Source organism: Loxodonta africana, chromosome 16 (assembly GCF_030014295.1).
Source record: "Loxodonta africana isolate mLoxAfr1 chromosome 16, mLoxAfr1.hap2, whole genome shotgun sequence".
Lineage (NCBI taxonomy): Eukaryota > Metazoa > Chordata > Mammalia > Proboscidea > Elephantidae > Loxodonta > Loxodonta africana.
The window spans coordinates 34,095,189-34,113,186 of NC_087357.1; the positions used below are offsets into that span (position 1 = coordinate 34,095,189).

The following is a 17,998-nucleotide window of genomic DNA, read 5'->3' on the forward strand; positions in this document are numbered from 1 at the left end:
TATTAGATTTTGACCATAATCCTAAAAGTCTATTTTGAGAGTTCCTTGTGCTTCACTTTACACTCAGCCTCGACCTCTGTTCTGTGTACTTCCATGCTAATCAGTGTTGGGAAGGCAGACAGAAGTAGATGAACTGGAAACCTTACTGCCCTCACCCACAGGTCTCCCAGAACAGTCAGAGATAGAATAGAGAAAAGGCAAGAGCACAGTGGCTTCTACCAGAGCTGTGTAGAGGATGTGGAGAGCGTGGACTTTTCCTCTCCTACTCCTGGTTCCTGGAGAACATAGTAGGTATAGGATGTAGTATGTGGGAATATGCATAATGACTACAGCGTTCTGAGGAATTTGAGGATGTGGGTTGTGGAACTAGCTTTTTTTGTTTCACAATTACATCTTACATAGACAAGGCTTAGGTACTCAAAAGAGAGCCTTTCTACTGACTGGCAAGTCTGGTCTAATGTGTTCTGAACTGCTTTGAAGTTAAAATATGTGTCAGGAATCCAGGGCAGCCTAAGAGATGTTCTGGCGTGGACCTTCCGGCATGTGCCAAGACTGACTTAGGGTCAGGCTGGGTCCTGGAAATCTATAGATCTTATCTTGACTAGCTTTTAATCAATTAATCCTAGTAATCTTAAAATGTACATTGGACCCTTCAAAGGTAAGGAGGCAAGGCAAGTGGAATTCTTAGGAAAATGGAGAGGAAAATAGGAAGAGGTGTACTAATTTCTGATGACTTTATTTTGTGTTCTTCTTTGTGATACTTGACTGCCGGTAGTCTCTGGGTGGGATAAACAGTTAAGCACTTGACTACTAGCTGAAAGGTTGGTGGTTTGAACCTACCCAAGTGTGCCTCGGAAGACAGGTCTGGCAATCTGCTTCCAAAAGGTCCCAGCCTTGAAAACCCTATGGAAGAGTTCTCAGCACACATGGGGTCGCCATGAGTTGGAATCAATTCCATAGCAACTAACAATAAAACTGCCGGTAAACACCCTGACGACTCAGCTCTTTTTCCTTCTGTGCCTTTCATGTCTCTTCCAGCTCTATGTATCTTCCAATTTGAAAAGCTCAAGACTTTGAGGATGAGAAAGTTAGGTGTACCTACTCAATGTGCCTTTTTTCTGGGAAATTTAGTATGAGACACAGGAATGACTTTAATTCCTCTTGTAGTTTTTTAATACATGACAGTTCACATCAACAAGTATTAATTTTGCTAGTTCGAAACAAAATTGCTAAAAGCAGAAGGTATTGTTTTATACCACACATAGCTTATAAGACTTGAATCTAGGCTTCCTTATCTCCAAGTTTAGTGCTTGGGGTGGCCCTTCTACTTTTTAGACTGTTTTTCCATTAGATCAATGTTTCAGCTCCTAAATAATTTATTTCTTTATCTCTATCCTCCAGTACTGTTAGTCCTGCACCCTGTTGTGGTTTTATCTTTCCTTGGTAACTCTAAGTGTGGCAGTGCAGTTTCGCCTCTTCTGTATAAACAGAACAAAACTTTGGTGATGGAATGTATGTCAGGAAGGGATTTGGAAACCCTAAAAGTGTGACGGGTAATGTTTGAGATCTGTTGTGTTTTACCGTGCTACCTTTTTGGTTAATTATCATTTACCTACCTTTCAGAAATATCATTAGGATTAATGAGGAAAAAAATACACACCCACAGACACGCACACACACATTTGTAACAGACAGTATAGTTTAGGGGATAAGCATTCTGACAGCACTACGCTTAAACTCAGCTTTACCAATTAATAACTGACCTTGGGCAAATTAGTTAAGTTCTCAGCCTCAGTTTCCTTATCTACAAAATGAGGATAAGAATACCTACCTCAGGGTAGCTGTGAGGATTAAATCAGGTTATACATGTAAGGCATCTGGCACAAGGTAAGCGTTCAGTAAATGTTAGGTATTTTTATCATTCTTCACTTTGAGTTTGTAGATGTGTCTCAGGGTACCCTTTTTTCCCCTGATCATTATGGATGAAGTTTTGTGTGTCTGTACGTTTTTCCACGAAGATTCTATCTGGAATCAGAACCACAGTGGTTCTTCCAGCAGGTGTCACTCTTTCTCCTTTTCCCAAAGCTATCTAATTGTTTTGGACTTGTATTTTGAGTTATATTTAAACTCAGAAACAAAACTGTTGCCTAGGAGAGAGGTCAGTACAGGTGGCCAGTGCCACTGGCTGCTCCAATAAAGAGAGGAAAAGAGAGAGAAAAAACAAAAGAAGTGAGTGTGACACCACAGAGGCAAAGAGGAAAGAAAAAAATATGTGTATATTATGAGCAGCGATGTAATATCGCTAATACTTTCCTCACGTGCACAGAATGCCTGGCCTTTGCCTATACTCTCCTGTTTCTAGACCACCCCGCAAAAAAAAGTCCAATAAAAAATGAAGACAAACATCTCAAATGGCATTTATCAATCAAAGCACGTGTTTTGTAAATTTGCAGAGCCAAGCGTGTGAGATACCAGGACTAAGGCTCTGAAATGCCTCATCTGGAAACCTAAATAAAATCTGTTGTCAGTCTGCATAAAGCACATAGTTCCCTGGTGCTTAGAGAGGGCCATAACAGGATGCAGTGAGGAAGCGAATACTGTAGGGTCAGACTACTTACATTCAGATTCTGAGAAGATCTGCATTCATTCTTATCACCTTATTTCTAATGCATTTCTTGCTTAAATATAAAATCCAGCCAGAGGAAACCAGCAGTGTGGCCGAGACTGTGTATGAGCCAAAGACTAAGGCTGACCCTACGGTCACCACACTTACTATTTCTTTGTTCTTGAAATCTAGTCATGCATGCTATTCAGAAGTTTCTTGTGTTGGTGTTCCGAAAGTCTGCAAATGACCACAAAGTAGCCTCCATATCCAAGGTGGCACCTAGGATCCTAGAATAGCTTCCGTGATTCCCTCTGATGAAAATGAGAGATTCATGTAAAAAACTCAGTACCAGGGCTGAAAGATGAACTAAATTTGATGGGAAATTTGGCGACGATTATGGGTGATAGTTGCACAACATGATTAATGTAATTGATATTATTAAATTGTACACCTGAAAAATGTTGAATTGGCAAATGTTATATGTGTGTGTGTATATATATATATTTACAACAATAAAAAAAAATAGAATAAATTTTCTCTAAGGTGCTTTCCAGGGTCTAAACTGTGATTTTTAAAAAATCAGCTTTGTTATGTAGAAATGACCAACAGAATGACTATCTGCCAAGTAGTGAAGATTTTCAAAACGGTCACCCAGGTGAAAATAGACAGAAGAAACAAGCCTTATTATATTGGTTTCATGGAGAGCTGGCAAAACAAGGAAAGTACCATAATTCTACAACTTTAAGAAAGCCAGTTCTTGTCCAAGCCAGCAGAGTGGGAGTTGTGGCACACTTATTCGTCCCAGTCACCAAGAGGTCATTGCTTTTAAACAGCAGTCAAGTCACCAGTGAGTTCCTCTGTGGCGCCAAAGGAATGGCCTCAGGGCCAGTGGGGGGAAATTACTTGTTATAATTCTCAGGACCCCAAGGCTGTAGCCAACGAGTGTTTAGTTATAAATTAAAGAAATGTAGGACCAAGATACAGTTGTTCAAATTACGGACATAAGCAGTTTTTTTTTTTTTTTTATATAGACTATAGACAGCCAAGATGAATGTGGCTTCTAAGGTTTTTTAGAGAAGATGCTAAGGTTTCAGATGAAGAGAGAGTACAGCATGAGTTAGGATTTGGAGTTAATATGGGCATGGTTTATATAAAACCAAAAAAAAAAAAACAAAAAAACGTTGCCGTCAAGTTGATTCTGACTCTTAGAACCCAATAGGACAGAGTAGAACTGCCTCATACGGTTTCCAAGGATTTGAACTGGTGTATTCAAACTGCGGACCTCTTGGTTAGCAGCTGTAGCACTTAACCACTATGCCACCAGTGTTTTCCTGCAGACAGTGAAAGTCCCCTTGTGTGGAATAGGGTCTCACAGGTGAGATAATACTGGATAGTTGGGGAGAGGATTATGGCTGGATGTGAATGCCATCTTGCATTGGGGTGAAAACCTAAAACTAGCTTTCTGATAGTTAGGAACTAAACCTTTTCAGAGAGTGTCCAGGGCAAACTTTTTTTTTTTTAATTTCAGGGAGTAAGAGTCGGAGTATTAGGGAAGAAGCCTTTGGCAATAGGCTCTTTGTGCCTCATGGTAAAAGTTTGAGTAGGGGAGGGGTATGATAAAATTGGTACATCTATAATCTTAATCTGGCATGAATCATTCGGTAGACTGGAAGAGGCAATGACTGGGGCCAAGGTTTAAAAGGGTGAGATGGCGAGAGTTGGACTAGGGTAGTAGCAAAAAGCCAGTAATGGATGGAAGAAATATTTTGAAAGAAGAAATTAGAGAAAGTTAGCAGCATGAAACCAGTTCTGGAGGGAAGACATAATGAATTTATTTGGAGTTGAGGTTGAAGGATCATTCTCATTAGCATGTGGACATTGAGTGCTTGCTGTAGGAAAGGCATTGACCAGACTCTTGAAATACAAAAGAGAAGTGGTACCTGCCGTTAAGGAACCTATAATCCACTTGAGAAGACCACCACCACCACCACCAGTTGCCAGGTAGTTGAGTCCAACTCATGGTGACCCCATTTGTGTCAGAGAGAACTGTGCTCCATAGGGTTTCCAATGGCTGATTTTTCAGAAGTAGATTGCCAGGCCTTTCTTCTGAGGTGCCTCTGGTTGGATTCAAACTGCCAACCTTGAGGTTAGCAGCCAAGCGCTTAACTCTTTGCACCATCCAGTGACTCCTACTTGAGAAGATAGGACAGACTTAATATTTTAAACATCCCAGCATTGATACCCTGAAAGATAACCCAGTTTTCAAATGTGCTTGACTATAAAATGAATCATGATTTTGCAAGATGCTTTGTCCCCGTGGTTTTCTTTTACTTAAGCCACCTACGTTCCTTGAGCACCTCAGCTCATGACAGGGAAAATTGACTTAGGTGCTGAGTGAAAAGAAAGCTAAAATGAGATTAAAATTGATACTGTACAAAATGAATGGCTCATAATCAGATAATTAAGAATTTGTTATAAAACCATTGGTTACAAAACTATAGAGTAATATTTTTAACTGGGGTGACTCAAATAAGACAACTTTCATTTCATTTTTTCTAGAAACATTGTTTTAGCCTTTCTTTACTTCAACTTCTTCAACAGTTAGACAGATGCTAACTGTTCAACCTGTATTTTGTGAAGATAACCTGAAACGCCAATGTTGGAAATATTGGTTATTTTTAAAAATAAAAAATGTTGATTACTAGAACCTTCTTTTAAGATTTTATTATGGTGTATTTTCAGAATAGAGATAGTTCAAGAAGGCCTCTGTAGAAAATGAATGAAAAGCTTATTGCTTACCCCAATATCTCAAAAAAATAACCCAATCCTGAAGACTTCCTTCTTAACTGACTTATATTTGATATTGAATAATTTGGCTTGAGAAATTAGATTTATGGTAAACCCTTGCCCAAGGAGATATATTGGACCCGAATATATTCTTCTATGATTTATAAACTGATTCAGTCACATGGACTGTGAGAATATTATTTATTGTAGCATTTCTAAAGTTTCTGGCCTCAGAATCCCTTAACATTCAAAAGCTATTGAGACCTCAAAGAGCTTTTACTTATGTGGGCTATTGATGTTTACCATATTGGCTTTTTAAACTGAGAAATGAAAAAATATTTACCAAGTCATTAAAAAAAAAAATACTCATTATATATTAACATAAATATTTGTGTGTAAAATAATTAATTTTCCAAACAAAAAAATTTAGTGAGAAGAGAGACATTATTTTACATTTTTGTAAATCTTTTTAAGGTCTGACTTCATAGACAGCTGGATTCTCGTATTTGCTTCCATAGTCAATCTGTTGCAGTATGTTGGTTTGGTTGAAGTGTATGTAGGAAGTCCAGCCTCACGCAGATATACAGTGGAAGACTGGAGGAGTGGTTTAATAGCCTTTTCAGATAGTTGTGAACATTCGTCTTTGCTACTGTACCACAATGACATGAGTGGTAGTTTCTTAAGGGTTAGTTGCAGTGTGTAATCTGAAACTCTGTCAGTGAACTTTTCTACTGTTACCCTAAAATCAATTACTGTCTCTTGCCTTTGGAATGAATTGTAGCCATGAATGATTTCATAATGTCATGCTTCAATCATTTAGAAAATAATTGGCTCAAGGAGTTGTATGCAGATTTTCAAATGTTGACCATTTCATTATATAATGTCAAAAAATTGTATCTGTAAATATCTCTAGTGATCACATCAGAAGAATCTTTACATATGGGAAAGCTATCAAGCTCTTGGTTGTAGATACAAGATTTTCAAAATATTAACTTTCACTCAAAATTTGGAATTTTATCATTAATAACAAATACTGTAATTTATTTTCCTCGAAGTTGCAGGCTTCTTTAATTTCAGAGAAAATGTTTGCCAAATACTTAAGCGTGAATAATCATAGTTGTCTGTCAGTCACTCTTTCCAGTAAAAAGTGGTGTTCTGTGAGCAAACACAGCTGGTTCAGACTACAACTCAGTCACACAAGCGCTGTTCCTCGAGACAGCCATTGTCCTTCAGTCTGCAGCAGAAGTGCTTTATGCGTATTTCCCATTTCATCACACAGAATATTACAAAAGATGTTTCTCAAGAGTTGAGATTTAAAATAAAAGTGTTCATTTGTGTTGCTTCATCAAGGACATTCTTAAGGACACCTGTCATCAAGAACACTCGTTTCTCCCCTAGAAACTGGCTTTCTTGTTGTTGTTGTTACCATGAGTGCATTGGTGGTGAAGAATTCAGTGACCGTACGATGATGACCATACAGTGGCCCCTTGTACAGTTTGTTGCCGTTATGTTGGTTCCTGCTAAGGTGCCAGCAGCTGCACCCACCATTGCTTTTGCACCGTCATTGCAAATGTCAATACGGTGAAAAATGTAGATAAAGTCTTAGTATTGTGATGAAAATACTTTTGGCCTCATTGACTTTCTGAGAGAATCTCAGAGATCTGTCTCCCCTACCCAGGGTTTTGATGACCCACTTTGAAAATCTCCAGTGTATAAAAATGTTCCAGTTCACTGAATGGTCAAACAGGTTCCTGCTTGTAAAATTCTAGTAGTATGCTTCCTTGAATTTGATAGATGTTTAAAACAGTGAGCTGTACTCTTATTTACAGTAATATTCTGCTGGGATGATCACTGAAGTCATTTTATTTACTTCTCTTTCTTTAGGTGACCTAGTGATTCTTGATGGCTCTCCCACAGCTGGCTGGTTGCAGGGTCGAAGCTGCTGGGGCGCACGAGGCTTCTTCCCATCTTCGTGTGTCCGTGAGCTCTGTCTCTCCTCACAAAGCCGTCAGTGGCACTCACAGAGCTCCCTGCTTCAGATTCCTGAATATTCAATGGGACAAGCCCGGGCCCTGATGGGGCTTTCTGCCCAGCTGGATGAGGAACTGGACTTCAGAGAAGGGGATGTGATTACGATTATTGGAGTTCCTGAACCAGGCTGGTTTGAAGGAGAGTTGGAGGGTCGAAGAGGCATTTTTCCAGAAGGTTTTGTAGAGCTTTTGGGGCCCCTGAGGACTGTGGATGAGCCAGTAGGTTCTGGAAATCGAGATGGGTTCATTATTAATGGTGTCGTCGATAGCCCTACAGGAGAAGAAGAGAGAGGTCCAGAAGAGGATGAAGAGCAACCAGGGACCTATGGAATTGCTCTCTACAGATTCCAAGCCCTGGAGCCAAATGAGTTGGATTTTGAGGTAGGGGATAAAATCCGAATTCTGGGGACCCTGGAAGATGGCTGGCTAGAAGGGTCACTGAAGGGCAGGACGGGCATCTTTCCTTACCGCTTTGTAAAGTTGTGTCCTGATACAAGGCTGGAGGAGACCATGGATCTGCCACAGGAAAACAGCCTAACCAAGGTCCCTGAAACTTCTTTGGATTGTTTGGAAAACTCCTTAGTAGTGGAGGAAAAAAGACATGAATCTCATGAGCACGGAGCAGAGAAGTCCCACTGTGTTTTTTCTGCAACAGCAGCTTCTCCCCTAGATCATCTGACTTCTGAGTGTGAAGTAAACAAAAACTCTCATCTGGGTGAAGACACCTTAGGAGGGCCTCTGAGAAGCCCAGGCATGGTGTGTGAATGTGAAAAGCCTCTTGCCAAAGACTCTTGCACAAATGATCCTTTAGAGGTGGTCAATGGTATTTCCTCCCAACCTCAGGTACCTTTTTATCCCAAATTGCAGAAAAACCAGTATAGTTCTACAGCAAGCGAGAGGCACCAAAGCTCAGAAATGTACTCTGACCCTCTTCCTTTAGAAGCAAGGAGTAGAGACTACTCCAGTCTACCTCTCAAAGGAACACACTCCCAGCTGAAAACTGCTCAGAAGCCAGTGCCCCCTCTTCATAGTAGCTCTTTGCTCTTAACCTCTAGGGCAGTAAAGCCCAGCCAACTGTGCCTGCAGCTCCACAGCACAGCGAGGTGTGGTAAAAAGCACCCTAAGTCCAAAGAACATGCCTCCAGCTTTAGCTCTGTATTAGAGAGATCAGGGATGATGCTTGGTCTGCAAGGCAAGGGGCCTGCTATGGAAACAACAGCACTTGAACAGGGAGATGACAGCACTGACCTAGATTCTAAGTTGACCCAACAGCTGATAGAGTTTGAGAAGAGCTTGTCGGGGCCTGGCACAGAACCAGATAAAGTCTTACGCAATTTTTCAATCACAGACTTTAACTCTGAGAAGGATATTGTCCGAGGGTCCTCGAAATTAATCACCCAGCAGGAGTTGCCTGAGAGGAGGAAGGCCTTAAGGCCACCACCACCACGTCCCTGTTCATCAGTATCCACTTCTCCCCGTTTGCTGGTTGACCAGAACCTGAAATCTGCACCACCCTTGGCAGTGCGACCCTCTCGTCCAGCTCCCTTGCCTCCCTCAACACAGCAGAAAATGCATACAGTATCCCCCAAGATCCTAACCTATAACCATCCTAGCTGTGAGACTCTAGAAAAGGAAAGCCCTGAGAATACAGAAAAGACCGTGGAGCAAACTTCCCAGTGTCCCTTAGTATTGATGAAGATTCAGGAAATGGAACAGGAGTTGGATATGTATAGCAGGACTCAAGAAGAACTAAACTTAATGCTAGAGGAGAAGCAAGATGAATCATTGAGAGCAGAGACCCTTGAGAATCTTGAGTTCTATGAGAGTAAGATTGAAAGTCTGAATACAGAACTCCAGCAACTTAGAGGTAAGTGATGAGGAAATAACATATACTTGTATCTAGACACCCATAAGTTCAAATAACAGCCTACCCATGCTTTTTGATCTTTTTAATTATGGTAAGACCATACACAACAAAACCGTCACCAAGTCAACAATTTCCACATGTACAATCTAGTGACATTGATTACATTGTTCATTTTGTCCAACCTTTGTCACCTTTCCAAATTATTCCACCATTATTAACATAAACTCGATGCCCACTAAGCAAAAGCTCCCCCTTCCCTCCTCATTCACACCCCTAGTAACCACTAATCTTTGGTTTCTGTTTATTTGGTTGTTTGATATACCATTATTTACACACGAATAACGCATGCCTTCTATGTTTGTTTGCCAGCTGCTCCTCCCCCGCGAGGTATTTTCGTAAACACCGCTATGCCACGTTTCTTTTTTGCCTGTTTATTTGAAAAAAAATGTTAGCATAACATGCTTACAAAAATACCTCGTGGGGGGAAGGAGCAGTTGGCAAACAAATGTAAAAGTGCATGTTATTTGTGTAAAAATAAGTTAGACCATACAATATTTGTCCTTTTGCTATTGACTTATTTCACTCAGCATAGTGCTTTCTAGGTTCATCTGTGTTATGACATGCTTTTGATCCAAAGTAAAGAATGATTTGCTTTTTTTATTACCTAATTTCTTATTCTGTTACCACAACTAGACTCCTCTGTCTTGATGTAACTATGACCACTGTAGCCTCCTGACTTCATTGACTGCTTAGATAAAGCAGCGCAAAGCTCAGTGACATTTATACCCCCATTGGTATTGTGTTATCTCCATATCGCAGGTTGTTGAGTCTTTCTCTAATCCTGATACCTCATTCTTCTTCACATAGTCCAGCTTCTCGGGTTTTTGCTCAAGATACAGATTGAATAAGTATGGTGAAAGGATACAACCCTGATGCACACCTTTACTGATTTTAAACAATGTAGTATCCCTTGTTTGGTTCAAATCACTGCCTCTAGGTCTCTATACAGGTTCCGTATGAGCACAATTAAGTGTTTTGGAATTCCCATTCTTCACAATGTTATCCATAATTTGTTATTCTCTGCACAGTCAAATGCCTTTGCATAGTCAATAAGCTACAGTAAACATCTTTCTGTATTCTCTTTAGATCTACTTTAGATCTCTAAAAATGAATGAAAAAGATACAATAGAAAAAGGTCACCAAGAAAAAGTATTATTGGAAGGCCAGAAATGGAGTGATTTTCTGAAAGATGGAGAGCAGATGGTATTGCAGAGAGGAAACCTCTATCCAAAACGTGCTCAGGAAGGACTACCATGCAAATTGGCACCGTTCTGTGGGAACCCCAAACTCAGAGATATGGCAATAGGAGGGTATCCTAGAGCAAAAACAATATGAAGAATTAGGGAACAGCTAGGCAGCTGGGCCCCTGGCTCACCTGTGCCGCACAGGGGCAGGAGCAACCTTCTCGCTAAAGGACAAGCATGGGTGCTTACACCTATCCCCAAAAAGATGTTCATTTAATGGGCACCTAAACTCTTGGGGGAATGCCAGGTACCTTGATGATTTCAGAGTGCCTGAAAGGGAATTCTAAGGAGACTTTGGTTGAGTGCCACATCTCCAAAGCCATAGCTATTCCAGGGTTCCTTCTTGCCTTCCATACTTACAAGTTTCTAGATAACACTTGTAAACTTTTTTTTTCTTAATTGTATTGTGCTTTAGGTGAAAATTTACAGTGCAAATTAGTTTCCCATTCAAAAATATATACACAAATTGTTTTGTGACTTGGTTGCAATCCCTGCAATGTGTCAGCACTCTCCCCCTTCCACCCCAGGTTCCCTGTCCATTCATCCAGTTTTCCTGTCCCTTCCTGCCTTCTCGTCTTTGCTTTTGAGCACGTGTTGCCCACTTGGTCTCATATACTTGATTGAGAACCTTCATGTGTGTTACTGTCTGTTTTATAGGCCTGTCTAATCTTTGGCTGAAAGGTAGGCTTCGGGAGTGACTTCAGTTCTGAATTAGCAGGGTATCTGGGACCACAGTCTCAGGGGTTCCTCCAGTCTGTGTCAGACCAATAAGTCTGGTCTTTTTTGTGAATTTGAATTCTATTCTACATTATTCTCTCACTCTATCCGGGACCTACATTGTGATCCCTGTCATAGTAGTCAGTGGTGGTAGCTGGGCACCATTTAGTTCTTCTGGGCCCAGGCTGGTGGAGGCTGTGATTCATGTGGTCCATTAGTCCTCCAGACAAATATTTTCCTTGTATTTTTGGTTTTCTTCATTGTCCTTTACTCCCAACAAAATTCTCACAGAACGGCTCTTGCTACCCTCAAAAAATGAGCAGGTGCATTGTCGTGATGGAAAAAAATTCCTCGGCGCAACTTTCCTGACCTTTTTCTCATCAATGCAGTTTTCAGTTTTCTTAAAACGTCTTCATAATAAGCCCCCGTGATTGTCCTGTGTCCTTTGAGGAAATCTATTGAGATAATCCCTTTAGCATCCTAAAAAACAGTCCCCATAACCTTCTGAGCAGTCTTCCCTCTCTTGGCTTATCTTTGAGGTCTTCTCAGCCTTCCTTAAAATGCTTGACCCATCTAAAAGCTGTTGTTTTATGTGGGACAGCATTCCCATAAACTTGTTGTAAAGCTTCAATGATTTGGAAAGATGTCCACTTGAATGTTGTTAAAAATTTGGTATTAGCCCTGACCTCAAGATCATTTTTTCTGTGGCACAGAAAATATATATATATTTTTTTAAGGCATCCTCACGAGACTAAGACAGCTGTATTACTGAGAGAATTTGTCTGCACCATCCACTGATGGCAGAGAGATGTTTAAACGCTTTTTGTTTGGCATAAATCCGTGCATGGATGAACCAGAACCCTAGTAGCAATACTTTTTGGTGTACGCTATTTGATTTTTTTTCCCTTGCTCTCCCTGTTATTGATTTCTCCTTTTATGGTATTGCGATTAGAGAGAACCTATAAACTATTTGTGCATTCCATATACAGGTGGCAGAACAAAGGTCTCCCTGATTCCAGCTATCAAAAATTTCTCAACAATGATACCTTTTAGAATTAATGGTGTTCCACAGAAATTTTTTGTCATCTATGCTTAAGAACACTGGGCAGTGCTTTTAAATGGATACATGGATAAATGTACTGGTACTGAGTGAGTTCATTTATTGGAAACAAAAAGCCTAGTATTGGTAGTTCTAGGTAAGTTGGTGTCTAACTCTGAGAACTAGGAGTTTTAAATTTGGAATTATCATCTAAAGTCAAGGCAGAATACTAGGAGGCAGTTATGATTATTGTGTATTGGGCAATGAAAATGTAGGGCTCAGGTCAGTCACTCATTCATTCAGCAAATATGTGTTGAGTTTTTACCGGGTGCCAGGTACTGTGTTAAGGGCAAGATATATAGTGATGAACAATGTAGATGTGATATCTGCCCTCAGGGACCTTCCAGTCAAGTGAGTTGCTAATTAATAAATTAAGGTCCACTCTGAAACACAGTACTGTCCTCTCAAATCTGGTGAATAGGTTGACTTCCAAAGCAGTAGAAACATTCAGGGTTAGTCCTCAGACTTTCTGGTTTTCCAGGACACTACTTTTAGAAGCCCTAGTCAAAACTGCTCTGGTGGCATAGTGGTTAAGTGTTCGGCTGCTAACCAAAAGATTTGAAGTTCAAATCCACCAGCTGCTCCTTGGAAACCCTTTGGGGCAGTTCTACCCTGTCCTATAGGCTCTCTGTGAGTCGGAATCAACTTGATGGCAACAGGGATTTTTTAGTCAGAACTGCAGAGAATCTCGTTTTAGCATATCATCGTCCTTTCTTGGGCAATCCCTTGGTGATGCAAATGGTTAAGTGCTCAACTACTAACCAAAAGTTGGTGGTTCAAACCCACCCAGAGGCACTTTGGAAGAAAAAAAAAAATCTGGTGATCTGCTTTTGAAAGGTCATAACCTTGAAAACCCTCTGGAACACTGTTCTACTTTGATACATATGGGGTTGCCATGAGTTGGAATCGACTCAGTGGCAACTGGTTTTAGTTCTTTTCTGTCTCTAGAAGAAGTTCACGTGCCTGGATTTGACAAATAGTCAGTCTGCATTCATTCCCTTCATTCAACAAATATTTCTTGAGTGCTTACTGTGAGCCAGGCACTGGCTATGCAGTCTTTATTAAAAAAAGATGTAGTCATAGTATCATTCACATTTGTGTGTCTTTGAAATTCTACTGATGATACTGATATTGGCCTCTGTATTTACATCATGCAGCCTGACTTGCTGCCTTCGAATTGTGGCCGTAGTTACTTCCGGTGTGGCTCAGTGCCCAGACCCATGGTTTCTAGATCAGTGTAGTGTAGAGTGACTTAGCCAACTCCACATCAGCAGCCTTGCTCCTAAGCTTCCCCCTTCCCAGCCTTTGCATCATGCCAAGAAGAAGATTGACCAGGGATGCTCAGAGTAATTTTTAGTGATGACTACTGCAAATCAAATCAGAATATGGTTTTCAGTAAATGAACATTTTCAGGAAGATATTAGATGGGTTCTAAGGCCCACGAAAGAGCCAATAGATTTATAATGTGGAACAGTAATAACAGCTTTATGTTAAAGTCATCCATAAAATTGTAGACAAGTTTTAGAATTTGAAAGCATCATTTTCCTACATAAGCAATTTGTCATTCTGAACATTCCTTGGAATGCCTCAGGTGTGGGAATTCTATCTCAAACTAGTAAAAGATAGAGTTAAATAGCCAAATCAGTTTGTGAAGTAGGTGAAGGAAATAATCTTACTTTCTTTTTAGTTTGTCAGTACATAAGAAAAACGCAAGTATCCTTGGCTTGTGTAACATCTGGTTTGGGGTGTTGGCTCAATAAAAATTGGCTCAGTTACTTCTAATGGATTTTTCCTGATAAAAACCAGCCATCATAGTCAGAAGCCATTAATAAAATTAGTATATGTTAATTCAGGACAGAAACTAGTTTTCTTTTTAGGATAGGTGGTTTAATGTATGCCAAGAAATCTAGCTTGGAATGATTAATTTAGTTATACTTGACCTGTGACTCATTATTTTTAGCAGTTTGCAGTATCACTTTGAGAACATTCCCTCACCCTCAGCTCCAGGCAAAGGGGTGGAGAAGCTGGAATAGATCCAGGTACTTCGAGTATCGTTTCGGATTTCTCTGAGGCTTTTGCAGTGCACAGTAAAAAGGCCTGTCTCCAGCTAGTATGGAACCCCTCAACCACAAGAATTTATAGCACTACACCCCTACCAGAGAGTGCTGCCTTCTTTTACTGTTCTCTTTACCAGATGTAGTAAGACCCAGGAGACTAAAAACTCTGGAGCAGTCGTTATTCAACATGTATTTTTGAGTTCCAACTATATTCCAGGCAGTTCCAGGCACAGGATTTAGAGCAGGGATCTCTTTCCTCATGGGACGAGATAAGCAATAAGTAAATAAAAATATGTAGTATGTTTAAAAGGAAAAGAACCTATGGAGAAAAGAAATCAGGGAAGTCTTCACTGAAAAGTGACGTTTGAGTGAAGATCTGAGTGATTGTAGGAAGCCGGCTAAACCATTTTTAGGGGTGGGGTGACTCATTCTAAGCAGATAGGACAGTAAGTGTAAGAGTGTGCAGAAGGCCAGTTCAGCTGGAGCAAAGGCATATATAGGTCTTGTAGATCATCATTCAGTGTAAGAAGGGGGCCCGTTGGAAGGTTTTGAGCAGGAGAGTAATATGGGCTAACTTACAATTCAAAAGTCACATTCTGGGTATAGTGTTGAGAATAGACTGAAGGCGCACAAGGACAGAAGAGGGAGACCAGTTAGGAGGCTGTCAGTGATCCAGGCAAGAGATGATGGTTGCTTGGACCAACATGGTAGTGGTAGAGATGGTAAGTGCTCACTTTTAGGTATGTTTGGAGTTAGAGCCAATTAACAGGACATGCCAGTGGATTGGATGTGAATGAAAGAAGTCAAGGATGACCCCGAGGTTGAGCGACTGGAAGACTGGAGTTGCAATTAATTGCTATGGTGAAGACTGCAGGACATGCTGGTTCGTGGAGGTGGAGGGGAACAGGTCAAGGCTGGAAACTTGCATTTGGGAATTGACAGCACACAGACAGTGAGATTGCAAAAAAAAAAAAAAAGTTTAGCTAGATGAAAAGAGAGAAGAACAAGGGGCTGAGCCTTACCAAGAGCCTTCTGAAAGACAGGCACCAAAAGAGGGGGGCAGTGACAGTAACTAGAATTTATTGAGCCCCTGTAGTAAAATCAGAACCTGTGTAAGGCAAAAACCTGTCAGAGAAGGAAAACTCAAATATTTTCCACTAAAATGAGTGACAGAAAAGTGGTAAGACTGCACCCTGTCAAAGGTGGAAAACTTGCAAGACCTGGAAAAACAAGGCAGTTCTGTCAAGTTCTGACTCTCACAGGTTTCACTGTATTATTTGTCAAACAGTCTGCTAGGTACTTTTATATACTTTATCAATTCCTCAACATTGTCCACATTTTATAGATGAGGAAACGAAGGTTTGCCCAAAGTAGTGGTAGGGCTAGGATTCAGATCTCAGTGGATCCGGTGCACAGCGTAATGTGCCATTTCACTGTGCCCCACTGCGGTGTCAGTGTGTTTCAGCGTAAGGAGGGACCACTTAATCTCTCAGACTTGGCGGTAGGAAGAAACAATTGAAAAAATCAGATTCTAGGAAGAGGGATCCCAGCTGACTCTTGCCATCCTACTTCCAAAATAACATGCCAGTCATTACATTTTTCACTACTCTCTTCTGTTGAAAACTATTCACTGGATTGAATATATCCTTGGGCTTAAGGGAACCCTGGTAGCATAGTTATTAAGAGTTCAGCTGCTAACCAAAAGATCGGCAGTTTGAATCCACCAGCCGCTTCTTGGAAACTCTATGGGGGGCAGTTCTACTCTGTGCTGTAGGGTCATTATGAATCAGAATGGACTCAAGGGCAATGGGTTTTTGTTTTTTAAGAATATATATTTATGTAATGATATATTTTTTAAGAATATTTAGGCCTTTCTTACAGATATGCTTTTGACTGCTGACTTATCACGAAGTTACTCAGGTTTCCAAAATGTTTGCTGATTTACCCATTCGTGCTAGTGATACCCCCCAAGCTGCTCACAGTTCCAGGGTCTCTATTTGAGCTCTCACTTCACTCGTAACCGTTAGAAAGTTCGCCTGGGCCCAGAAAGCTCTTCGTCTAACCCTGTCCCATTTAGAACATTTATATCCCTTGAGAGTATATTAAGAAAGTCCCTGTGTGGCACAAATGGTTTGCACCAGGCTGCAAACTGAAAAGTTGGCAGGTCGAACCCACCCAGTGTCACTGCAGAACAAAGGCCTAGCAGCCTGCTTCCATAAAGTCTACAGTTGAGAAAACCCTATGGAGCTCAGCTCTGCTCTGTAACACATGGGGCCTCCATGAGTTGGAATCGATGCAATGACAATGAGTTTGTTTGTTTGTTTGTTTGTTTTTTAAGAATACATTGTGTTTCCCCCGAACAACTTTATTTTCTTTTATTCCATTTTATTTCCTTTTCCAACACTCCCAGATTCTTTTCTCTCTGTTTCTGTCTCCTGTCCTCCTGGTCAGTCTCTTTTCACCAGTGCATAGTCCCTTCTTCTGTTGGGACACTTAGCTTTCTGTCATAGGTGTCTTTGCTCTCCCTCTTTTTCATACCCTCTCTCCATGCAGCCAGAGACTGTAGCAGTATTGACATCCTATGCAACAACGTTAGCATAAATAATGGGGTCTTCTTTGCAGCTCTTCCTAATTGACCTTTAGGCTGAGAGGCAGCTGCTCTGAATAAGCATGGAAACCACATTCTTAGTCATACCAATATTTCTTGAATTCCTGTATGCTAGATATTTGGGTGTATAGGAGAATACCATCCAGAATTATTCCTAGATGCATATTATATATAGACACATACACGTATGCATAATACACACACAAACACATATATGCATTGGTATACATGTATTGCATTGTGACATAAAAAACTGGGAAAAAAAGAACTTAGCCCTGGGCCATTCCAGTGTTTAGAAGTGTGGAAGACACGGAGGATGAACCAACAGTGGAGACAGAGAAGGAACAGCCAGTCATGTAGAAGGAAAGTTAAGTGAGTGTGATGTCCTCAAAGCCAAGAGAAGAGAGAGCTTTAAGAAAGTGACTAGGTCAAAAGATGCCAAGAGGCCAAGTAAGATGAAGTCTCAGAAATGACCATTGGATTTGGTGACCTTGCCAAGAGCAGTTTGAGTGAAATGATGATTAAAATAAAAACCCAAACCAGTTGCCATCGAGTAAATTCTAACTCCTAGCGACCCTATAGAGCAGAGTAGAACCACCCCATGGGGTTTCCAAGGAGCATCTGGTGGATTCAAGCTGCCAACCTTTTCGTTAGCAGTGTGGCTCTTAACCACCGCGCCACCAGGGCTCCGAAGTGATGAAGGTGGGACGAAAAATCTTATTGGAGTGGATTAAAGAGAGAACAAGAGGGAAGGAAATAGAAACATTGAGTATTTGACTTGCTCAGAAGTCTTTCAGAGATTTGCTATAAAGGAAAGCAAAGAAATGGAGTGGTAGCTGGAGGGGGCTCGTTGGAGGGGGATTGAGAGGCCAGTGGAAGTTGTTGATAAGATGGAAAATGTTACCATATGTTCATAGGCTCATT

The 17,998-nt window shown here is 40.8% G+C and overlaps 1 protein-coding gene across 1 annotated transcript in view; it reads left to right on the forward strand.

Annotated features, from left to right (window-relative positions):
- The window catches only part of DNMBP (dynamin binding protein), a 134,222-nt gene that overhangs the window by 47,376 nt on the left and 68,848 nt on the right, over nt 1–17,998 (forward strand). The window contains exon 4 of the mRNA XM_064269453.1: nt 7,277–9,289. Coding sequence (XP_064125523.1) covers nt 7,277–9,289 — 2,013 coding nt within the window. The remainder of the gene's footprint in view (nt 1–7,276; nt 9,290–17,998) is intronic.